The 25962-nt window shown below is 41.3% G+C and overlaps 1 protein-coding gene across 1 annotated transcript in view; it reads left to right on the top strand.

The window, feature by feature from the left end:
• LOC107381817 (protein kinase C-binding protein NELL1) overlaps nucleotides 1-25962 on the top strand; it is a 517506-nt gene that overhangs the window by 426071 nt on the left and 65473 nt on the right. The window contains exon 15 of the mRNA XM_015953703.3: nucleotides 22256-22351. Coding sequence (XP_015809189.3) covers nucleotides 22256-22351 — 96 coding nt within the window. The remainder of the gene's footprint in view (nucleotides 1-22255; nucleotides 22352-25962) is intronic.

Below are 25962 nucleotides of genomic sequence, written 5' to 3'. Positions count from 1 at the left end.
GATGGCCCAGGGTTCTCCACCCCTGCTTTAAGGTAAGGTTGTGTCAGCCAAAGTAAGAGAGAATTACAGTGATGCCAAAAGCTTGTGAGACTTTTTTTTCCTTCATATTAAACTTGAAAGATTAACTTATTAGAGTATGAAAAATAAAACATGCTTTAATAAAACAGGACACTAGATTGGACAAATAGAAATAATAATTTTTCTTACCTTCAAAACAACAGCAAATTCAACATTCAGATGTTCTGATACCACCCTAGGATATTGCATATAATTGTTTTATCATTAAACTAGTGTTACTTCATGCTGCTGGAGAGGAAAGGGCAGGCAAGCATGTTTTAGTTTGTTCAGCTGTTAGCATATTATCTCATTTACATTCCAACATTTTTTATGAAAATCTTGGAAAGTACATCAACAAATTATAAACATTTTAAACCAACCCTAGTCAAGGTGAACGACACAACTGACTGAATTTCAACACAAAAATGACTATAACTCAGTCGGTTTTACAGATGTTCACCTGAAATGTGGTATGTTAGCAGTGATTCATCTCCTTAATGTACTTCAAACATTAACTGATTGCATGGAATTGTTTTTAAAATACTTTTCCAAAAAGCTTTTAAAATCCATCTGTTCATTAGCATAATTTCTCTTGAAAGCCAGATAACTCAGAAAGTATTTGCTTTCAAACTAATTCAAGATGACCATCACAGCCAGACATATGGCAATAGATTTTACAGCTAATCAGTCAAAATTTAATGTGAAAGCAGCCAAAAGTCATTATCAACACATTCGGAGTGCTAATGGCCTGTGTGAGATCATGCAATATTGCAAAAGATTATGCATTATTTTCAATATTTAATCAAAATGATTATATCTCAGCCAGTTGAGGTGGCTCGAGCATCTGGTAAGGATTTCTCCTGAGTTCCTCCCTGGTGAGGTTTTCTGGGCACGTCCAACCGGAAGAAGGCCTAAAGGAAGACCCAGGACACGCAGAGACATTGTCTCATGGCTGGTCAGAGAATGTCTTAGGATTCCCCTGGAGCAGCTGGTCCAAGTGGCTGGGAGGAGGGAGGTCTGGGCCTCCCTGCTTAGGCTACTGCCCCCACGACTTGACCCCGGAAAAGCGTCCAAAAATGGATGGATGGATTATATCTCAACTATTCTCCAATATAGGATGATTACGATTTCAAAATCTGGCAAAAAAAAAAAAAAAAATCTAGCAAGCAATATGCATTTGTTCAAGGAATGTGAGGTCTTTAATTTATCATCATCATACTAAATGTTTATTTATTACCTATTCAAATGTAAATTATGTAGATAATGTATATAATGGAGATTATGCATTTTTGCCATTTTAAAGAACATGAAAGATGGCCTTTAAGGCTGCTCTTGTGGTCTGCTTGTCTCTGTTTTTGCTCTACGCGTTTGTGTGTTTAACCTTGATCAGGCTGTACTGTGGAGGGACTGGCTTGCCGACAATTTTCCGAAGATGAATGACTCCAAATCTGAGGCACTCCTCGTGACTCCTAACAAAATCACAGACTCACTTTCTGATTTGGATACTCTTCCATATGACCTCAAGCAGCGTGTTACCAACCTGGGGGTGAAACTGGATACCCACTTTTCCATGGACCCTCAGATTAATGCAGTGGTCAGATCCTGTTTCTTTCAGCTGCGCCGACTGATTTGCTTGAAACCAATTCAGAAAAGGGTGCACCTGGAATCTGTAATTAATGCTTTTATCATCTCCCGACTGGATTACGTGAATTCCATTGTATTTGGTGTACCAGCCTCCGCTCTTAACAGGCTTCAGGTAGTACACAATGTGGCATCCATGTTTCTGACGAACACCTCTAGATGTTACCATATCACACCTGTACTGGTGCAGCTCCATTGGCTACCCATAAACTTCAGAGTGAAGTTTAAATTTCTGATCTTTGCTTTTAAGGCCCTGAATGGTCTGGCACCAGATTACCTGTCTGACCTTGTGAATCGCTATGTGCCAAACCGGGCATTGAGATCTGCCGTTTGCTTGCTGCTTCATGTTCCCACCATGAAATACAAAACGCGGGGTCAGCGTGCTTTTGTCTACGCTGCTCCATCCCTCTGGAATGCTCTTACTCTCTCAATGAGGCTGGTACCATCCCTCTCCTTTTTCAAGTCACTGCTTAAGGCCCACTTTTACGACCAGGCATTTTTAAACCCTTGTCTTTTATTAATTATTTTTATTATGTATTGTTTTATTGACTGTGATTTTACTGCTTTGTTGTGTACTTTTATTATCGACTGTGTTGTTGTTTTTATGTTGTGTTTTACTTTTTATCTGTACAGCACTTTGTCCGGCTGCCATGCCGTTTTTAGATGTGCTTTATAAATAAAGTTGGTATGGTATGGAAAATTTCTATGCCTCAGGATGCTGGGGCATTGACAATAAAGTTGATTCTGATTCACAGACTCAGCAACCTCACGGGCTCACAGAGTGTAAACAGAAACTGTCTGTCTTTAGTTTTTTGAAAGGAGAAAAACTGACAACCCCCTGCCGGGTGAGAATGTAATCTGTTTCAATGCAACTTTCCTTTCAACATGATTGAGGCATTAGACTGTTTTGTTATTCCATTGTTAAATTCTAACATATTGCTCCTTTCCATCAAATATTTCTGCGAAAATCAAGGTTTTTTTGGTGTGTGTGTGTGTGTGTGTGTGTGTGCGCGCTAAGACTGATAGTGACGCTGTCACCTGTTGAAGACATTCATATTGTATAGCTGGCTTTGTCAGAGATGTTTATATTTCACAGTCAGATGTTCTTCCTGCACTACACAGCTGGTATTTTCCAGTCGGTAGCAAAACAATTAGCTTTTAGTGATACATAAATCATAATATCACAATCATTAGTTGGTGTCATGAAAACAAAAGGTGTGCATGTGTCATCAGGTGTGGCAAAGAGCAGATTTGTTCAGTGGCTCTGAAACAGAAGTTGTGAGCTCAGATGAGCTGAGCGGGTTGGTTAAGAGGGAGTATGAGCGAGTTCGTGGATTGTTTGGGTGCTGTAAGATCACAAACACAGCTGGAATGATGGGCTCACTCACTGGCCCCATTAATGTTTTATACCAGTGAGTCATCAAGCTTTTAGTGGCTGCTGTAAACACAGTGTGATTAAACAGATTATATTCACGAGGATCACTGGTGTGAAAGAAAAGCTTCCAATAGAAAGACTTGCACATTTTTGGATTCTTGACTAAATATGACAGTTTTAGAGCACTAGACAGGTCCAAAATGGTCCAAGCGTACAATAACACAATGAGGGAGTTATAAATCTCAGTGGTTGAATATTTGGAAATAGAGATTGGGTTTTGGTCGGTAAGTTATACACTGATGTACATCTGCCAAGAATGTCTTACCATGTGACATTATTACTGTGTTTGATTTGAGGACTTCATGTGGACTTTTATCCGGTTTCGTTAGATGAGATATACAACATGAAATATTGCTGCTGTTGCAGAAGAAACTAGCAGCTGTGGCTACTGTAGCTCATCACAACCAGAGTGTGAATGGATTAATGATACACTAAAATGTAAAGCACTTTGGAGTCCTCTGACTCTGAAAGGCGCTGTACAAGTGCAGGTCATTTATCATTCACCATGCTGATTTTCTGTTTTTGCAGCTTTGAGTGTAATAGTGGCAGTGTAGAAGAAGCAAGACAAAAATCAATGCACTCGCACGCGCGCGCGCGCACACACACACACACACACACACACACACCTACCAAAGGCCAGTTTAGAATCTCCAACACAAAATGCTGGACTGTAGGAGGAAGCAGGAACTTCACAAAAAAACACATTAATAGCCAAAGCTGGTTCTCTCCTCTCAACAATGCTAACTAACTGAGCACAGTTCAGCCACAATTCTGATGAATCCTGGTAATTTGACTCAGTGGTAAGTATTAGAAAACATCTTGAAGCTCATGAGATTCTGAGTATTTTTTCAGGAGTGTGATTATTATCAGGAAGTTAAAAACGTTCCATTTCAATCACTGAGCTGTGCTTCACTAGCGTGAATGCTAATTACCTTATCACTTCTGTTCTATCAATTACAAAGCTCCTTTTCTCTATTCATACCTCCTTAAACTGTGGAATATTCACAAGTTTTTTTTGTGTTATTCCCTCTCTTAATTCTGAGATGGGTACTTAGACACCCAATGGCTGTGAATGCACAGAGCGAGGTGATTTCTCTATCACCACCCACTGGAAAGCAATCTACAGCAAGTAATGGGAAACTCAAATAGCAAATCTTGGGGTATAAGCATGTCTCTGGAAGTCACGAGTCAGCAACTTACTCGCTTAAGCAGGGAGATTGTTTACCTGGAGGTCAAGGGGACTTTTGTGAAGGGCTGTCCTTTCCTTGCAGCTCCAGCTCCAGTAAAGGTGCTGGTCCTAAAATTAGAATATCATGAACAAGTGGATTTATTTGAGTAGTACCATTCAAAAAGTGAAACGTGTTTATTAGATTGATTTGTAACACACACACTGATAAATATTTCAAATGTTTATTTCTTTTAATGCTGATGATTATTACGGACAAGGACAACTAATGAAAATGTCAATTCCTGTATCTCAGATTATTAGAATATCAATTAAGACCAATGCAAAAAAAGAAATCTTAGAAATGTTGGCCAACTAAAAGATATGAGCATGTACAGCACTCAATATTTAGTTGGGGCTCCTTTGGCCTGGATTACTGCAGCAATGTGGCATGGCATGGAGTCCATCAGTATGTGTTATGAGAGCCCATGTTGCTCTGGTAGTGGCCTTCAGCTCTTCTGAATTGTTGGATCTGGCATGTTGCATCTTCCTCTTCACAATACCCCATAGATTTTCTATGGGGTTAAGGTCAGGTGAGTTTGCTGGCCAATCAAGAACAAGGACACCATGATACTTAAACCAGGTATTGTTAGCTTTAGTACTGTGTGCAAGTGCCAAGTCCTGCTAGAAAATGAAATCTGCATCTCCATAAAGGTGGTGAGCAGTAGGAAGCATGGAGTGTTCTAAAACTTCCTGGTAGATGGCTGCATTGACCTTGGACCTTAAAAAAACGCAATGGACCAACACCAGCAGATGACATGGATACCCAAACCATCACTGACTGTGGAAACTTTACACTGGACCTCAAGCAACATGGAATCTGTGCCTCCCCTCTCTTCCTCCAGACTCTGGGACCTTGATTTCCAAAGAAAATGCAAAATTTCCTTTCACCAGAGAACTTAACTTTGGACCACTCAGCAGCAGTCCAGTCATTTTTGTCTTCAGCCCAGGCAAGACACTTATGCTGTTTTCTCTTGTTCAAGAGTAGCTTGACACAAGGAATGTGACAGCTGAAACCTGTCTTGCATCTCCATAAAGTGTGTGTTGACTCATGAAGCACTGACTCTAGTTGCAGTCCACTCTTTATGAATCTCCTCCACATTTTTGAATGGGATTGTTTCACAATCCTCTCCAGGGTGTGGTCATCCCTGTTGATTGCACACTTTTTTCTACCACATCTTGTCCTTCTCTTTGCCTTTCTAGCAATGTGCTTGGACATATAGCTTTGCGAACAGCCTTTTGCAATGACCTGTTGGGCCTTGCCCTCCTTGTGCAATGTGTCATTGGTCGTCTTTTGGAAAACTGTCAAGTCAGCAGTCCTCCCCATAATTGTGTAGCCTACAGAAGTAGTCTGAGAGACCATTTCAAAGATTTCCAAGGTGTTTTGAGTTAATTTGCTGATTAAAGTTAATTTGCTGATTAGAGCTGATTAGTTGGCCGGGGGTCTTCAATACTGAACCTTTTCACTTCATTCTAATATTCTGAGATACTGAATTTGGGATTTTCATTAGTTGTCAGTTATAATCATCAAAATTAAAATAAATTAACATTTGAAATATATCAAACTATTGTAATGGATGAATATAACAAGTTTCTCTTTTTGAATGGAATTACTGAAATACCGTAGTTTCCAAACTATAGAGCGCACCTCAATATAAGCCGCACCGGGCTAAAAGCCGCAGATATCTACTGAATTGAAAACGTAGTTTAACTGAATGTAACTGAACTGATAAGTATCAAACAAAACAGAAAAGTTATTGATTAAATTATTCATCGTCGTCCTGCACACTGAAACAGTGTCATGTATGTACACAGTCGGAGTTGAACAGCCTCAGAAGAGCTTCATCACATACCTTTTCTGTGGCGATGTCAGTGTTGCTCTCCGTGTTGCTGTCATCATCCCGGGGTGAAGCTGGGAAAACAAGCAGCGCCGTTTTACTGTGAAAAAAAATCCTCCTGGGCACTTTCCGTAGCACTCCTTTAACCATTTCTTCAATTCAATTCAATTCAAAATTACTGTACTAATCCCAGAGGGAAATTGATTGCTGTAGCAGCTCATAATAATAATAATAATCAAGTCATCAAAGAGTTATTGTATATTACAATGGCTGTTGGCAGGAAGGATCTCCAGTAGCGGTCAGTGTTGCAGCGAAACTGAAGAAGCCTCTGACTGAAAACACTCTTCCATTGTCGGACAGTCTTGTGAAGAGAATGCTCAGGGTTGTCCATCATTTTATTGATTCTCTGGAGAATCCTTCTTTGCATTATCTCCTCCAGTGGTTCCACAGTCGTCACCAGAACAGAACCAGCTTTTTTATTAGGCTGTTGAGCCTTTTCAGGTCCCTGCTTCTGATGCTGCTACCCCAAAAGATGATGGCTGAAGAGATTACACTCTCAACAACAGACTTGTAGAAGATCTGCAGCATCTTGCTACAGACGTTGAAGGACTTAAGCATCCTCAAGAAGTGCAGTCTGCTGTGCCCCTTCTTGTAAACGGCTTTGCTGTTCTTTCTCCAGTCCAGTCTGTTGTCCAGGTGAACTCCAAGGTATTTGTATTCCTCAACCACCTCCACTTCTTCTCCCATGATGGAAACAGTGTTTGACTCCACCCTGTTTTTTCTGAAGTCTAAAATCATCTCCTTTGTTTTGTTCACATCCAAGGTCAGATGATTGTTTCCACACCATGCCACAAAGCGCTCCACCAGCTCTCTGTACTCAGCTTCCTGTTCATCTCTGATACACTCAACGACTGCAGAGTCATCTGAGTATTTAGAATAGAATAGAATAGAATGCCTTTATTGTCACTATACAGGTGTAAAGTGAGATACAGAGCATCTCCTACTCAGTGTAAAACAAACATACTGGGAGGGTACAGTTCTGCAGCGCTATGTACATATGGACAGTAAGTGTTATATACAAATTATTGCACAGTATTGTTACAGTTCTGCAGCGCTATGTACATATGGACAGTAATGTTATGTATATACAATTATTGCACATGGAATTTGGTATCAATAGATAGTGGTGGTCAATGTAGGAAGTGGGAAGTGAGGGGCTGTGTTATCGGTGCATGTGTGAGTTCAGGGTGGTTATTGCTTTGGGGAAGAAACTGTTTTTGAGTCTGTGGGTTTTTGTATTAATGCACCTGTAGCGCTTCACTGAGGGAAGCAGTCTGAACATGTTGAAGCCAGGGTGGGAGCTGTCCTTGATGATGTTTGCTGCCCTACTGAGGCAGCGGGAGGAATAAATGTCCATCATGGAGGGGAGAGGACAGCCGATGATCTTCTGTGCTGTCTTTACCACACTCTGAAGCCTCACTCTATCCGCCTTTCTGTAGATGACAGGTCTCTGATTTGTACTGGAAGTCTGAGGTGTACAGGGTGAAAAGGAAAGGTGAGAGTACAATCCCCTGTGGTGCTCCAATGTGACTGATCGCCTGGTTTGATGTGCAGTTCTTCAGCCTCACAAATTGTGGTCTGTTTGTCAGGTAGTCTTTAATCCAGGCGATAGTTGAGGCTCCCACCTGTGTCTTCTGGAGTTTCTGACAAAGTACATCAGGCTGGGTTGTGTTAAATGTACTGGAGAAATCAAAGAACATGACCCTGACAGTGCTGCCTGCTTTGTCCAGATGACAGTGGATTGGTTGAAGCAGCTGGATGATGGCATCTTCAACTCCAACTCCATGGCGATAAGCAAACTGCAGCGGGTCCTGATATGTTCTAGTTAGCTTATTCAGGTGGACCAACAGCAGTCTCTCCGGGACCTTCATTATGTGGGATGTCAGGGCAACTGTTCTGTAGTCGTCATTGACTGATGGGTGAGTTTTCTTTGGAACTGGAACAAGGCAGGATGTCTTCCACAGGACTGGGACTTTCTCCTGGGCCAGGCTGAGGTTGAAGAGGTGCTGCAGAATCCCACAGAGCTGCTCTGCACAGGCCTTCAGTACCCTGGGGCTGACACCATCTGGACCTGCAGCCTTGTTCCTGTTCAGTCTCTCCAGCTGCTCTTCACCTGACATCTAGAGACAGATAGGTGGGAGGGGGAGGTAAATGGGGCAGCAGCATCTCCTGACTTGATTGAAGACAGATTTATAGAACCAGAAGAGTCCATGACTGCGTTAGAGGACAAAAGACCTGGCGTGTGACACGAAAATGTTGGATCAGAGGAGGATGGGATTTCTGATTGGCTGGGGACAGGTGAGGAGGATGATGGGTTTGTTCCTGAACTGAACCTGTTGAATAACTTGTTCAGTTCATTGGCTGTGTCCAGGCTGCCATCTGTGCAATCCTTCCTCTGCCTAAAGCCTGCGATCTTCTTCATCCCTGACCAGACATCTCTGATATTGATCCTCTGTAGTTTGTTCTCCAGCTTCTTCCTGTATGCCTCCTTGCTGTCTCTGATCTTGATCTTCAGTTGCTTCTGTATACTCCTCAATCATTCCCTGTCTCCCTCCTTGAAGGCTCTTTTTTCTCATTCAGCAGATTCTTCTGTTCACTGGTGATCCAGGGTTTGTTATTAACGAAGCATCTCACTGTTCTGGTGGGTATGATATTGTCCACACAGAAGTTTATATAGTCAGTGACACATCCAGTCATGCCATTGATGACCTTTTCATATCCTTGGCAGAGAGTCATCCAATATGTGGTCTCAAAACAACTCTGCAGGGCTTCTTCAGTGTCCTGTGACCATTTCCTCACAGTTCTTCTTGTCACAGGTTGCCTCTGAACAAGTGGTTTGTATTCTGAGCAGAGAAAAACAAGATTGTGATCTGATTGTCCCAGAAGAGGTCTTGTTTTGGACATGTATGCATTCTTTACATTTGCATAACACAAATCCAATGTCTTGTTTTCTCTGGTGGAGCAGCTGACAAACTGTTGATACGTTGGAACTGTAGCAGAGTGCGAGGCATGATTAAAATCACCAGATATAGCCACAAATGCATTGGGGTGCTGGGTTTGTAGCTTAGCGACAATGGAACTGATGGCATCACATGCATTTTCAGCAATGGCTGAAGGTGGAATGTAAATGGTTGCCAAGACAACACTGGTGAACTCTCTTGGTAAATAATATGGGCGACAACTTACTGCCAAGAGTTCAACATCTGGGCTGCAGAGGCGACATTTCACTGAAACATGACCTGGATGGCACCATTTGTTCATTAGACTTTCCAGCATCCATCCTTTCTGGTTGACTAAAGCCGCACCTCATTATAAGCCGCATGGTTCAAAGCGTGGGAAAAAGTAGCAGCTTATAGTCCAGAAAATACGGTAAATCTACTTTGTCATGATATTCTGCTTTTATGACCAGCATATGTGTGTGTTCCTTTAGTTGGGAGTTTAGTTGGGAGTTCTGGTAAGGTTTTGAGATGGACGGGTGCACAAGTGCAAAAACAAGCGAAGTAGAGCAGCATGAATGGGAATTTATAAGCAACCAACTGGAGAGAAAGTTGGAGAAATGCTATGTTTTGTGGGATGGTTTGCAAAAAAAATAACAGTTTTTGAAGACTTAAAGTGTGCAGCTTCAATGGTACACTTTGAATGTTAGTGCTCAGAAAGCAGAAACCACTTGCAACAGCCAGAGAAAGGAAATTTGAGGGACTAAATTGCCACTAGAATGTTATTGGTCTTCTGTTGTTTTGAATGTGAAAAATCATTCCATTTCCAAATCAAAACAACAAATTAGTACTTAGCACAATACTACAAAACATCTACAAAGTGCTTGTGGGTAAAATAAATACACCAGTTTTTCAGCTTTGCTGAAGATCTGCTAAGATTGAGTTTTACCTGAATCAAACACATTTTTGTAGGATGAGCCTTAACTGATTATGGAGGAATGAGGAAAACAACCACAGTACAGATCAAAATCAGGGCCTATTTTCTTAAAAAATGTCACTTTTATTGGAAGTGTTTTATTGGTGTGCATTTAAGGGAGTCAGTAACAACATCTGAGTGGGTTTGGGAAGAGAGAAGCAAGTACAATTATGCTTTTCTATGTTTTGAAACTGTACATATTAAAGAATGTTATTATGTGTTATAAAACTCTTATTCTGACCAAATGGGCTTCATCACTAGTGTTGGGAGGGTTACTTTGGTTATAGAGTATCCAGCAGCTAAATAAACAGTTTAAGATAACGTTAGCTTGATATGTTAGCTTCCATTGCCACCATTGTTGTCAGCTAATGGTGCGTTCGCTTTCTCCTCGGAAATTCTAACTTCCCAGTAGGAAAAATCCAATGAAAAAAGACGGCAAAAGTAATGAAGATACACAGTAAATTTAGTTCACCGTAAAGATGTTTGCTTCTGTTTAATTATCAGCTTATAAAACTACAAGGACAATGTTAGAATACAAACAGTTGAATGTTATTTATCGTGATATTTATCAAATATTGTTATATATTGAGAAAAATATATATTTAATTATAAAAGAGAATTAAAATAATAAACACTCAAAAGTATCGAAAATTGGTACCGTTAAGTACCGGTATTGATTCCTAGGTACCGGGAATTAGTACCGAATCGATTCAAATGTCAAAGGTACCCATCCCTAATTACAAGCCATTTAAATTTCCTACATTAGGATCACATTACATTACTTTACATTACTTATTTACAAATGACCACATTTAAAACATTATTTTAACAGCTGTCCTACTTTTACAGTTATGTGTGTGGTATTTCTGTAGAGCCTGTTGCTCTGAGAGAGCATGGCATTGTGGGTAGGCATTATTCTTTGGAGAGAGAAAAGAGTTTGTCAATTCTGTTCTATAGCCAGTGCTGGGTTTGTCCCATGTTTTACTTTATAGAGAGAAATTTGAAAATACTCCTGTTTCAGCAGAAAACAGGCTTCTGCCTTCATCTGAATTGATTATTGGACAGAGTGGGAAGCAATCAAGAACTCTCATAGCAGGTGCTAGGAAAAAGAAAAAAATACAAAGCAGCAAAACCAACACAAATAAACAAGAGTTCATGAAAATGTAGTAAAGCTTTTTTATTTCACTTTTAACAAAAGAAAGTAATAATTCAACTAGTAATCATCAATATTTTGATAAATGATTGTCATGTATGTACACATTATTCTGAGTAACTGTAACCATTACGTTCATTTTATATTAAAACTACTCCTTACTCCCTGATCCTGCTTTCACATAACCTGCCAAGCCATCCTATATGTTAATATATAGTCAGGCCATGACCCATAGACAGAGCTCAGTTATTGGGCGGGATCCACTGTTGTCTTTCAAACTGCCTCCACATGCTATTGGACAAAGAACAACATGACATAGTCACAACTACCAATGTCAATCAACAGAGAAGTCCTCCATACACTGTTGAAGAAGATGCAAATTACATCCTTTTTCTAAATAAAGAAGCTAGGTATCTTTATCTGCACTTGGCTGAAAGAAAAGCCCAAGTCTACGTAGTCCAAAGTTGATGCCCAAGCCATTTCAAACAAGCTGCTGCCATCTTTGTTTTTACGCTCAATCGCAGTAACATCCCACCCACCAAACCTGATAGAGCGCTGTGATTGGCAAGGCACAAAATGGCTCAGGCCAATAGTATATGTGCTGAGGCTTTAGTGGAGCACAGATATTGCTACAGTCGTTCTAGATTTCTAGGCTAGATTTCACATGCTTTTCAGTCTAAATGTAAAGTAGCAAATAACTTAAAGATACTGGCCAGACTGCGTGAAAATTGTAGAAATTCTGTTTTACCGTCTATAAAAAATAAACTGTTGTTAAGTAATTTTGTCATAAATCGTTATAGAAAATACAAATTCTCTCTTCTAAACACTAAACAACTGTGTTTTGCGAACGTCATTCAAAGACACCGTATAAGACTTCCCTACTAGTGTTACAATGTGATAAGCTGTATTTTGTGTTACTTCGTGCTCTCAATGATTATGGAAAGTTGCGTTTGCATCTGCAGCAAAAAGTCGGAGCTGTCCTGGTCTTACGGGCATTTCTAATCTAACCATTTGTGAGGAGAAACCTGAAAAGCTGGAAGCACAACTCTAGCTTCAGTCAGATCTACAGTGACCATTAGACCATTAGCACAGCTGATACACAGACGACAGGGGCTGGTCATGGCTATTCGCTAATAATCCACATATTCTGACTATAAATCTATCTGGAACTGCTACTGGCCCTTCTGGACTCCTGCCAAGCTGAAAAAAATGAGTCATCTGGGAAAGCTACAACACACACAGAGGTTGGATCCAAAAGATGATCCACGTATTTCAACAATAGATCCTCCTGAGACTGGCAAAACCTCTGTGCCCTTCTGGACCACTGCCAAATTTAACAACACTATCTAACAAGCGGCTGCAGCATCATCCAGTCAGACGTTATTCTGCTAAGCTATTGATTAATGTTTTTCTGGAGTTATATCAATATATGCATACAGCGCTAACACTGGCAGCACATTGTTTCATTTCTCTGTAGATTATTGGATTATATTGGCAGTGTTGGGAAAGTTTGTTTAAAAGACAAACTAGTTCAAAGTTGAATTCATACATTTTAAAACAAACTAGTTTGTTTCTTACTTCATAATTAAAAAAATTGAACTAAGTCCACTGTTCCAAAATCAAACTAGTTCATAGTTCTTTTTTCTCATATATTATGTACAGATATATATTATATATAGATATAAGATTTTTCCATCTGGATCATCACTAACCTTTTCAAAAATCTCTTTTAAGTGGCCATATGAACATCCTGCATTAACCACTGCCGCTGCATCCGGTAGAATTTTCATCCATCCTTCGCAATTTGATGACGTATGAGTGGTGCGACTCCATGGTTAACAGGATGTTTTAGCTCGGCTTTAGCTCTGGAAAAGCTCCCTGGAGATCCGGAGCTAGAACGGCAAAAGAACGCGTTCATAAACCCATTCACACACGCCAGGACGAACGCACTCACTTTTACGTTCGTCAGGCAAAATACGAACGAGTTCAGTTCATGTTCACGAAAAAAAAGAACAAATTCACAAACGATCGTTCAATGAACACATTTGGGCACAACACTGTATATTGGCACGGCCTGATGAGGCTAGCAGAGCTAGCTGCTATGTTAACCCACCTACCAGCAGAGATAAAACACATACACAGTATAAGTAAATAAACGGTACCAACGTTGTTTCTGAAGACGTTCACTATCCTTCCAAGTCAGCTTTGCCACCAGCATCCACATCAATCTGCATGTTTTCTGAGTTTTAAATGTGTCCAGCTGTGTGGCTAACCGGCTTAGGGCTTGTCTGAGACAGACAGGCTCAGTGACCCAGCTACATCTCTCCGGCACTCTGATACCCGTTCTCGTCGTCGTAATCCAGAGAAAATAAATCTGACTGACTAGCTGAGGTGTCTGAAGGTACAGCTGACTGATGAAATTATGTCCTCTATAAAACTAATGGAATTTGAGATTGTTTACACTTGCAGTTTGAGCATAGTTCCTGGTGAGACATCAGCACACCAGGGCTTAAGGTTAGGATTAGGAAAGTACCGGAAACTATTTTCTGTTTATGGCACGCTATTTAAAAACATCCGATTTTCTTAAAAAGGCAGCTGTGAAAATCCAACAACCTTTTACATCTGAGGTTTTTACACATGCCGTTCAAAGGAAAGTTGCCTCTGGCTAATATCATTAAATTAAAATTAAAATCCCAATGAGTTGTACATTCTTTTTAATTGCAAGCAGAAATATTATCACTGACATATTGGTGTTTGACAGGCCTGAGTTTGCATGGAGAGTTATGTTACCCCACTGGCCTTAAGTTGTGCTTTGTGACTATTTTTAACAGGAAAATGTACTGGTGGCTTTTGTTAAAAAGAAGCGTACACACACACGCACACACGGTAATGCCCCAGTGATGTCCTTTCATGTTCTAAAGCCATTAGTTAAGACAGGCAGGCGGCATTTCACTGATGATGTTGAAATGATAATTAGAGCTGGAGATAGATTATGTCAATATAAGTGTAATTAATTTTTAAGAGTGAGGTTTATTAGTCCAGAGGCAATCAGGCTTCTAATGAGGGTCTGATAGAAGTTCTTAAATGGTGGAACCAGTCAGATTAATAGCTTTAATTGCTTCTGGCATGGGGCTCTGTTGTTATTTATTACCCCACATTTGTTTCTATCTTTGGCCTTTTTGTCTCCAAACATCAACTGTGAAAAAGTATGGAAACAAGTGTTCCTTCTTTGGTTTTCTAAAGTAATTCAGGACAAGTTGCAACACACACTTAACACACTATGTGACTCTACAGATTTTTCAGCCCATTAAGACTCATCTCTTGTGTCATGTCATTAATTAAGCTTAAAATTACTCAAGTAATGCACTTCTTTAATTAACAGTGCCTTCTTTTGGTTTTGTCTACACTCACCATACATTTGTTGTTCTTTTTTACTTCTCTGCTTTCCCTGAACTCTAACTCTGCATCTCTTAAAGGGACTATAAGGAAGTTTGACAGTCAAAACATGTATAGAAATAATACATGTCTTCTTCATATATTCCCCTGCAATGCCCTGGTCCTGTAGAATGAGCCCTGGTATTTTTACTGTGATTGCCTGTTTTTCTGTAAAATCACAGAAAAAGAGAGCTGCTCGGGTCGAGCAGGCTGCTTCATGCGCGTTCACGCTCAGGCATAGCCCGTAGCATTTGCTATCCGTAGCTTTAGCAGCAGAGAGAGAGGTAGTGCCACTTTGTCGCTGTTCCTAACGCCTAGTGACAAATCTAGCTACATTTCTGAGAACACTTAGCTACTTTCTGTAGAACTTTGTTCTAGATATTTCCTGCAAATTAGCAACAAAATAGCCATTTTCGCTCCGAACCATTCTTTGAATTGACGTTATTTCAGCTGTCATCAAGGATATAAATGTTACAGATAGAATGAATGTCAGTGGTGCTTTAGCTCACCTAGTAAAGTGTCTGACTCTCATGCAGAAGATCCAATATGTCCAAGTCTGTACTGGAAACATGCAGATTCATCATGGGTTAGCAGCACGGATCCTCGTTTCTGTGAACGCAGCAGCTGTTTCTGCAGTAGGTGGATGGAGACGTGCTCGTAAAGAAGACAGGGTAACATCGGTTAAACACACCTGGTTTTAGTTTAAGGAGGCTGATGTTGAGAAGAAAAACAACCTCCGTTAAATGTTATGGGTGACTATCTGTGTAAAAAAAATGTTAACGCAGATGAGATGAGATGTGGTTCATTTATTAACACATGATGAACACAGTCTTCCAGACTTTCTGAACATCAAATCAAATCACTTTTATTGTCACGTCACATGTGCAGGTACACTGGTACAGTACATGCGAGTGAAATTCTTGTGTGCGAGCTTCACTGCAACAGAGTTGTGCAAAAATACAGTAACGTAAAAACAAGCAAAATATAAAAATGGCTAATCTAAGTAATTATATGTATAATATGTAAGGTATATACATTACTAAATGTGTGTGCTAGTATTTTATTTTATTTTCTACGTGTGTGTGTGTGAGTGTGTGTATAGTGTGTATATACATGTTTTACAAATGAATAAAGTAAACAATAAGATAAGAGATATAAAATGTACAGAGGTTGGTATGTGCAAAACAGTGGCATTAATGTACAGTATGGAGTGTGTAATGTTGGAGTTTCAGTAGTGAGGGTGAGGTGTCTGCGCCGTGTTCAGCAGTCTGATGGCCTGATGGAAAAAGCTGTCTCTCAGTCTGCTGGTTCTGGACCGGATGCTGCAGAACCTCCTTCCTGATGGAAGTAGTCTGAACAGTTTATGGCTGGGGTGACTTGAGTCCTTGATGATCCTCCCCGCTTTCCTCAGGCACCGCTTCCTGTAGATGTCTTGGAGGGAGGGAAGCTCACCTCCAATTATCCTTTCTGCACACCGCACTACTCTCTGGAGAGCTTTGCGGTTGTAAGCGGTGCTGTTGCTATACCAGGTGGAGATGCATCCAGTGAGGATGCTCTCAATGGCACAGCGATAGAAGGTCCTGAGGATGCGGTGGCTCATGCCAAATCTTTTCAGTCTCCTGAGAAAGAAGAGGCGCTTGCTGTGCCTTCTTCACTGTATTGTTTGTGTGCATTGACCACGTAAGATCCTCAGTCAGATGAACTCCAAGGAAACGGAAGCTGCTCACCCTCTCCACAGCGTCGCCGTTGATGGTGATGGGGGTGTGTATTCCTCTGCACCTCCGGAAGTCCATTATCATCTCCTTTGTCTTTGCGATGTTGAGGGTGAGACGGTTGTCCTGACACCAGTGAGTCAGGGCGCTGATCTCCTCCCTGTAGGCCGTCTCATCATCGCTGGTGATGAGACCTACCACTGTGGTGTCGTCCGCAAACTTCACAATGATGTTGGAGTTTCTCGTGGCCGTGCAGTCGTGGGTGTAGAGTGAGTACAGGAGAGGGCTCAGCGCACACCCCTGCGGAGCACCAGTGTTCAGTGTGACGGGGGATGAGGTGGTGCTTCCCAGTCTGACCACCTGGCGTCTGTCAGACAGAAAATTAAGGATCCAGCTGCAGAGGGAGCTGCTCAGTCCTAGATCCTGCAGTTTCCTGTCCAGCTTCGAGGGAACATTGGTGTTGAATGCTGAGCTGTAATCTACAAACAGCATTCTCACATACGTGTCCTTCTTCTCCAGGTGTGACAGGGCAGCATGGAGTGTCAGGGCATGGAGGGTCCAGTGAATCGGGCAGTGCAGAGCAGATGAAGTCCCTGACCAACTTCTCGAAGCATTTGCTCACAATGGGGGTCAGGGCTACAGGTCGCCAGTCATTCAGTGAGGAGATGGTGGAGGATTTGGGTACAGGGACAATGGTGGCCATTTTGAAGCAGGCTGGGACTACAGACAGAGAGAGGGAAAGGTTGAAGATGTGTGTAAACAACAGCCAGCATGACCTGAGGACGCGGCCGGGAATCCCGTCCGGACCAGTTGCTTTGCGTGCGTTCACCCTCCTGAAGCACCTCCGCACATCCTCTTCAGACACAGTGTGCGCACTGATGTCATCCGCGGTGCGCTCACTGTCCGGTCTCATGGAGTTCGCTGTGTCGAATCTGGCATAGAATGCGTTTAGATCCTCACACAGAGAGGCCGTGGTCTGCGGTGTGCTGGTTTTCCCTCTAAAGTCTGTGATTGTGTTTAGTCCCTGCCACATACTCCGGGGGTTGTCAAACTGTTGCTCCACCCTGTCTCTGTACTCACGTTTGGCTGCTTTGATCATCTTCTGGAGTTGGTAATGTGCGTGTTTGTAGTCTGATGTGTTTGCGGAGGCAAAGGCGGTGCTCCACGCCACCAGCGCCGTTCGCACACCTCCATTAATCCAGGGTTTTTGATTTGGAAAGGATTTAACTGTTCTGGATGGGACAACATCTTCCACGCATTTCCTGATAAATCCACAGACTGAGTCTGTGTACTCATCAATGTTTCTAGCAGCCGTGTGAAACATTTCCCAGTCTGTACGATCAAAACAATCCTGCAGCGCAGACTCCGATTGGTCCGACCAACGATGCACCGCCCTCAGGGTTGGAGCTTCCCGTTTCAGCTTCTGTCTGTAGGCAGGTATAAGCAGGATGGAGCAGTGATCTGATTGGCTGAATGGGGCGCGGGGGAGGGCTTTGTACGCATCTCGGAAAGAGGTGTAGCAGTGGTCGAGTAGCCGGTCTCCGCGTATATTGAAATGGATGTGTTGGTGTAGTTTTGGTGAGACTTTCTTCAGGTTACCCTTATTAAAGTCCCCGATCGTAACAAACGCCGCCTCTGGGTGAACGGTTTCCTCATTGCTGATGGCGCTGTACAGTTCTCTGAGTGCTCGGTCAGTGTCGGCTTGTGGGGGAATGTAAACAGCCGTAATAATCACCGCTGTGAATTCTCTCGGTAGCCAGAATGGGCGGCACTTAATCATCAGGTACTCCAGGTCCGGAGAGCAGAAGGATTTGACCGGGTGCATGTTCGCATAATCACACCAGCTGTTGTTGATCATGAAACACACACCGCCACCTCTGCTTTTCCCAGTAAGCTCCTGTGACCTGTCCGCGCGGTGCACGGAGAACCCCGTAGTTCTACTGCGGTGTCCGGTACTTTGTCCGATAGCCAGGTTTCTATGAGACAGATCGCGCAGCAGTCCCGCATCTCTCGCTGGAATGAGATCCGAGCCTGAAGCTCGCACAGCTTGTTCTCCAGGGACTGCACATTAGCCAGTAGTAAACTGGGTAATGGTGCTCTGTTAGTGTGCCGTCTCAGTCGAACCAGAACGCCAGATCTTCTCCCTCTGCGTCGGCGCTTGCGGCCTCCACGGGTCCATAACAAAGGCGTCTCAGGTGAGATGAATGGGGGATCTGCAAACGGTGGGTCCGTGATGAAAAACCTGAACTCCGGAAAGCAATGAGAAAATCCGTCTTTTATGTCCAGTAAGGTTTGTCGGTCGTACACAAGGATACATGTGCTACTCGTGAAAAAAATAAAGAAAAAGTCGTAAACACAAAAAACAGCTGTTGCTTGGTGGAGCTCGCTACGAGGCAGCCATACTCAGCGCCATCTTGTCTTTCACTGAACATCTCCTGTTATTTAGTTTGAACCAACTTTTCTCAACAGTTTCAGCTGATTGTCACATTTTATTAATAATACATCACAACAGAGCTCAGTAATAAAACATGAGTCTGAACACTCAACCCCCCACCCCACCCCCGCTCTGCACAGCACTGCGCCCAGCCGTCACGTCAGTCCCGCAGACCAGCTGATCAAGAGGCACATACAAGGATTACCCTCCCTTATTTTAATATTGTCAACAGTAAAACACAGCAAAGCATAAACCTGCAGTTATTTACTGAAGAAAACATTACTTCTATGAGCAAAATAAAATAATTAAAATGATTAAATGAATCAGGAAAGCAGGAAGTTTTTACATTTTTCATTTTGTTTCAAGATGTTTGTTTACTTTTTTTTTGGGGGGGGGGGGACACTGCGCATGCTCAACCTATTTAATCTGATTGAATACTTGGCACATCATTGATATCAATGGTTTCATCCAACGCCACACTTAACACCTGGGCATCTTTCAAACCAGCTGTTTGTTGGGCCCTGACATTGTCACCCATCTTTCATAGTTCTGGCTGATGCAGGTATGTCTAGAATCCTTGCTTTAATTGTATGTTTGTTTGGAAGCCCATCAAATAACACATCTGAGGTACAGAGAAATGCCTCTTTAATACAGTTACCGTCAGTAAATGGCTTTCCATGTTTAGCAATACAGTGTGCAATACGAAAACTTGCTTCAGTTCCATGATGTTTAGTAGCTGTAAAAATTTTCAGAGTACTTGCTTGCTTCTCATATCTTGACACAGCACGTGCAATTGATTCAGCCTTCTCTTCCTCATCCTTGAATTTTTTTTTTGATGTTTCATCTCAAAATGCCGCTTAACACTGGAGGTACGGCAAACAACACTCTCAAGGCAAAGAGCACACACAGCACGATCTCTTTGCTGCACAAAACCCCAGTTTTCTGTCCAAGTTGTCATAAAAGACCTGGAATGATTTTTTTTTTTTTTTTTGCTCGCTTAGATGTCATATTTTACAGGACTAACTAGCTAGAAACATCCTCCTCACTATACCGGCAGGTAGATTACCATCATCAAGAAGCGGCCTGAATGATGTCTTTTCGCGCAAATTTGGGATTTGAACCGGCGGGCCATCGCGTGGGAGTGGCGTTTTATTACTAATAATAAGGCAGTTATTTCCGTCTTTCTGTTTATTTTTAACTTCCAAATATCACAGTGACTACATCAACAACTGAGATAATCGCCGAACAACAAGACAAAAACTAAAAATATCCACCCGAACATCCTCTTATTCTCTGCCACGTCTTTGCTCCAACACACACACACTCGTTGCCAAGGCAACCAGCCGACAGAGCGCTTCACCAGTTGGGAGGACTGAGAGCTTCACGTTTCAACTTTTTAACGCATTTAGTGACCAAACAAGAAAACAAGAACAATCAACAGAAAATTCAATCTGTTACAACATTTATTTTTCAACACATCTTCTTAGTTTAATGCTCTGTGCCATTAGTTGACCCTTTGCGTACCAACAGTGGAACGAGTGCCCAGGTTTGCCGACCCCTGAATTAAACCATTCTAGAAATGTTTGTGGGCACCACACAAAAGCACTCAGAGGGCTGCAAATGGCCCCGCGCTGCACTTTGGACATACCTGATTTCCAGTTTCCTTCTGAACTTTTTGCCTCATAATGGAATGCAAATTATATACTTTTTATTAATCACAATTTCATTTTTCATTTCATATAGAGCCATTGAAACCCATCGTTTAAACTGGGTAACTGCGCACAGCCACACAAGCTAGAGGTCAAGAACGCCGTCTCCAGGCATAATCCAGACCTGTTTTTCTGTGATTTAAGTTAACAAAATAAAACCTAGGGATTCAGAATTTACTAATTTAGATAATCTAACACATCTTTGTGTAGAGGAAAAAGAGACAAACATCTCAAAGCTAACGGTGTTTAGCTAAAGCTTCCAGATCCGCGTTTGTAAAAGCTAGCAAGCTGTGGGGCGGACAGTCCTCAGAACCGGCCGTTTGGACTTAATACAGCTAAACTGAAGGAGTAACCGGATCTCTTGTGCAGTTTGTGGAATAATGCTGAACTATCACCATGATACTGCGTGTCTTTGGAGATTAACGGATGCTCAGTTTATTCTGACGAGCAACGTAAACAGAAACACAAACAAACAACATTAGCCGCCAGCTCCAGTTGCATACATTTTTTTTTATGTAATTATTGTAACAAGACCGTTACCGCAGGTCACACACAGAAGTACACACCACACCAGCATTGTCACTTTAACACATGTTTATTTCTCAGGACTGCGCATTTCATCCTGCTGCTGCCTGGGCTCGGTCGGTCTACTCCAGCCGGCTCCTCATCCCTGCGGTCCAGCACAATTATATAATGAAAGCATATAGGTCATTAGATGGCTATCTTGTTTCTGGACATGTGGGGCAGATATTTTACTTTTTTATTCTGTCATCAGACTTTGTCTGCTACAGTGTGGAAGGTTTATGCACTAGATCTGGCCATTAACGACCGCCCTCAGTGTATTTTTTCAGCTGGACACCTGTAAAATTTAACTTTGCTGTCCATCTTTTGTGTACTTGTGCAGCCTACAACTCTATATGTGTTAAGCATGCTGATAGATGTTATTTTGCTGCTATTTAGCTCTGTTTATTTATAACTAACAGGTAAACACAACGGTGTGTGTGAACATGTGATGTTACGCTTTAATAGGTTTATACCTACTCTATATTCTTACTTGTTTATAGATTTATCATATATTTGTGATTAATTTCATTAGCAACAGAGATTCATTTTTTTTATTTGGAAAAATGGGCTCAAATAAGTGGAAATTGCTCGTTCGTCTGTGATTTTCAAGATTAAATGCCTTACTGTTGTATAGTTTTCAGGGACAGTGTTGTATTTTTATGCAACCATTTAAAACTTGGTCTAGTGTAATTTGGAAACCAGTGGAAAAAAGATATTTAGATCCAGAAAGCAAACACTGAAGTAAAGTACAAAGACTTTTTTTCATGAGTATTTTTGCGAAGGATTTTTCAGCAACTCTACAAACCTTGCTGCTGCCATCTCTGTAAATTATATTACTTTTTATCACCAGTTTCTAGGTTATTGCCCTTTGGGGATTTCAGTAAATTGGACTTGACTGGGGTATAAGTGAAAAAGGTCTTGTGAATCCTAGTTCCATCCATATAAAAGGCCAAAATTAGTCATAACCCTGTCACACCAAAATCACCAGTTTGACCAAACTGATCAAATCAACACATTTGTTCATTTCTCAGACACATTTAGAAAAAATTACAAATGCACTTGTTCTTGTTTTTTCTTTAGCCTACTGTGAGGAAGGGTGTCGAAGTGGAGGGACCTGCGTGTCTCCAAACACATGCGTCTGTCCCTCAGGATTTACTGGACGGCGCTGTGAAACAGGTAAGACCTTACAATCTGACTGAGGCTGCACTTGTCTGAAGTTCAAGTCCTAAGTTCTCTCTTTGACTGAGTTTTAAAATGAGCAGCATGTGGGATGGACAGGCACAGGTAGCTGTAGCTTGAGAAGCATCTCACAGCTGGAAATATCATGGATCTGGAAGGATCTCCAATGATGTTTAAGTTTGATAGCAATGCCATTTGAATGTAGGAAACATCATGTGTGTCAGCAGAAAATTGATTCTAGGACGAATATTTGAGATCACAAATAGTAAATTAGCTAAACATTCCCACTTTTCCCCCTCTGTAACATCTCTGAAATAGGCTGCAGCAGATGGTTATGTTGATTTTTATTTTCTGTGTAGAAGTGTTGCAGAAGTAATTGTCACTAGAATTTTCTGAATACTTATTAAACCATCACAATTCTTTCTTCCACCCACCCTCTGACTCATAAAGAGTGTTTGGATGCACTCATCCTTTGTGTGTGACACAAGGAGTAATGAGTTGGTCAGCTGTAGGGCTGGATTACCATGTGACCCCCACCTAAAACACACATTTAGGTTCCATCCAAAAAGCCTTTTTTATTTGAATTAGATAAAGCGGAACCGGAGGATCCCGTAGGAGCCGTTGAAAAGGACAGCTAGTTTTTCCTGCTCTGACTAACTTCTCCCTCTCTGCTTGCCTGTTTCCGCCCTTCACCTCGTTTTACAATTTCTATTTTACACCATCCACATGTTCCCCTTTTTGTTCGGTTGGATTTGTGCCTTCTATTATGCTCAGTTCCTCTTCTTTTAATGGCTTTTGTCTTTTCTCATTCATCCCTTTTTGATGTCATTCATTTCTTCTGTCTTTTATTCTTTTTTGCTTTGGCTTTCATCTCTTTTCTTTTCTAATGTCTATCATGTCCATTGCTCAGTTTTATCTTTTCATCTCAAATAAAAAAAGTGTTGGATTTACTTAAAAATGTTTTGTCAAGTGGTTCCACACAACTTTGCTAAGTAGATTTTAATAAACCTCCTTACATTCAAGTTACTTAAAATTATTATGTAAATTGTAAGGCCGTGACTTAAGTAATTTAGAGTTAATTAGGTTACTTTAACTTCATGATTGAAACTTACATAAAACTAATGTGACATAGTTAAGTTCAATGAATGAAATAGATATACTTTAATAAAAAGACTTGTATCTGAGTTACGCCAACTTGATCGTGTTAATTAAAGTTAATGAAAGACATGAACACAAATGGAATACTCTAAAAAAGCAGTTTTATTAACTATTGAAACAGTATCCAAAAATACAAATTCTTATGTATGTACATTACCTTTTTAACAGGTTTGTGCATTAAGTAGTACCACTGACATTTAAATTAAAAGCTTAACATTTTAAATTAAGTGCAAAAGGAATTCTTTTCAACATTGGAAAGAAATTGAAAAAATAAAATAAAAACATTTTTAGAGCCACTGGGTCCAGCCACAACAAGGCAAATTAAAAAAAATTCTTAAGAGTACTCTGTAAAACAACCAGTAGTTTGACACCACTTTGAACGTATACATTTTAGGTGTAAGAACATAAAGTTTAAAACTTTTAACAGGCACTTATAACAGGCCAATAAAACACATTAACTACAACATTTCAGGACTTGAATAGATCACAATACTGTAATGGCTTAATACATTCATTCCAGCATTTTGTTTTTGAGCACTTGGATTTTGTTCGAAAGCCTGTGTGTGTCAAGTTCCATCAGAATCTTTTGAATTAATTCTAAAGTGTACCTGTGATCAGTGGGGTAGCTCAGGTTCAGGTCATAGATGATGCCAAACAATAAGGCAAAAGCAGTGGCAACATCATTGAGTCCAGTAAGTACCTATACACCTTCAACTATGATGCCAACATCTTCTGGAGCCTGATCAGTAGATGGACCTGGATGTTTAATCACATAGATACCGATGAGAGTCTGATCCAACTTTCTCTGGGTCTCTTCAAAATCTTCACTCTAAATACAGGGAAAAAAATAATTTAATAAAAACCTCACATGAAATTCCAACATTTTTAATAATCACTGTGATAACAAGCTCCTAGAAAATTGAAATTAATGTAAGTGATCGTGGATAAATTGTCTTTATGAGATGGAAGAATAAAATCAAAATAGAAACCAGCATTTTGCCTATTTAATTCTTCAGCCACTTCGTTTCATACTGGCTGTGAAAATAGTACAAGAACTTCTCTTTCAGTTTTAGTGGGACATCAGATTGATATTGCTCATTAGTATTCATCCGTTTGGGCACCTAGACTTACAGAATGAATATATTGCTGAAAAATCAAGATTTGCAAGACAAATGGCTTCAGTATATGTTTGGAGAGACTCAGAGAATTATTTAACTCGATAGTGGGGTCTGAGGAGGGGCCATATTGCATGGATTGATTGTGTTTGTTAAAATGCGGTCACTCTATCCACTTCTGATCACCTGGAAATAACTTCACACATTTGATGCTCTTTTACACTGAAATAGAGACTCGGGAACTGGAGAAAGTCTTAAATGCGAGTTGAGCGGTCGCCATGTTGCTGAGTGCTCACAGAGCAGTGTTTAATGTTTACATGTTGAAGCCAGTATTCACCAGGTCTTATCTGCAGGCACCACTTGTAATCCCCATTCAGAGTTGTTTTTATCTTGAAACTAATGTTCCATCTTTGAGTATAACAATTAAAGGTACAGTATGTAAATAATTTTTCAGGTAATGTCAGGTGTCAGTTCTGCTGCTGTGTGTGTGAGTTCAGGGGCGTGGCAGCCCTTATCGGCAGGTGGATCCAGTTTTCCTCAAAAGCTGTGAAAGCTTAAGAGAGGAGAGGCTGCAGAGATCAGGTGTTGGATCGTTCTCTTGTTCTTCCTCACCCTGATCGCCTCGGAGCAGCTCAGGGAGTTTCTCTCTTCCTCATCCACGTTGATCGTCCCTGAGCAGCTCGCCTTCCACACCGCGGTTCCCGCACTGTGGCGCTCTGGTTGTTCCTCGCTGGTTCAGCCTCTGCTCACGACAGCTCCCACGCTGTCCTCTCTCTCCTCGTCTTGGACATCTTCTGTGGTTTGCACACCACCTCCCGTCCAGGATCCTCCAGGTGACGGTTCTCACACCGTCTCCTCTCTGCTGCGCTCCTCCAGCTCCCAGGATCCGCCTGCCTTCCTCACGGTGCGTTCACATCTAGATTTTTTTGCGTCTGGCGTCCATGTTAAGTCTATGTGGAGGCGCGAATTCCGACCAGACACGGAGTCAGAGGTGAAAGAGAAAGGAAAACATGGGGGAGGGGGGTACACAAAAATAAACAATAATTAACAAGAGTCTGCTTCTAGACCTGCAGAAAGAGAAAGAATAGAAAAAAAATTGGGACACACAACAATACATCAGGAGCAAGCTAACACTGCGTCAGCCTGATGATGACATAAAATCAACATTGTTTAACTGAATAATCACACGATAATAAACCATAGTGCATTTAGTGGCAACGACAGCCTTAAGACATGTGTTGAACGTGCCCAAGCCCATACTTTTGAGAGCACCATGTGAGCATCTGTGTGTGTACACGCGCTTGTTTATGTAAGGTTTCTCTATAGGAGCGTCCA

The sequence above is a fragment of the Nothobranchius furzeri genome, chromosome 9 (assembly GCF_043380555.1).
Source record: "Nothobranchius furzeri strain GRZ-AD chromosome 9, NfurGRZ-RIMD1, whole genome shotgun sequence".
Classification (NCBI taxonomy): domain Eukaryota; kingdom Metazoa; phylum Chordata; class Actinopteri; order Cyprinodontiformes; family Nothobranchiidae; genus Nothobranchius; species Nothobranchius furzeri.
The sequence above is the reverse complement of the archived record's forward strand: the minus strand, read 5'-3'. Positions and strand labels throughout refer to the sequence as shown.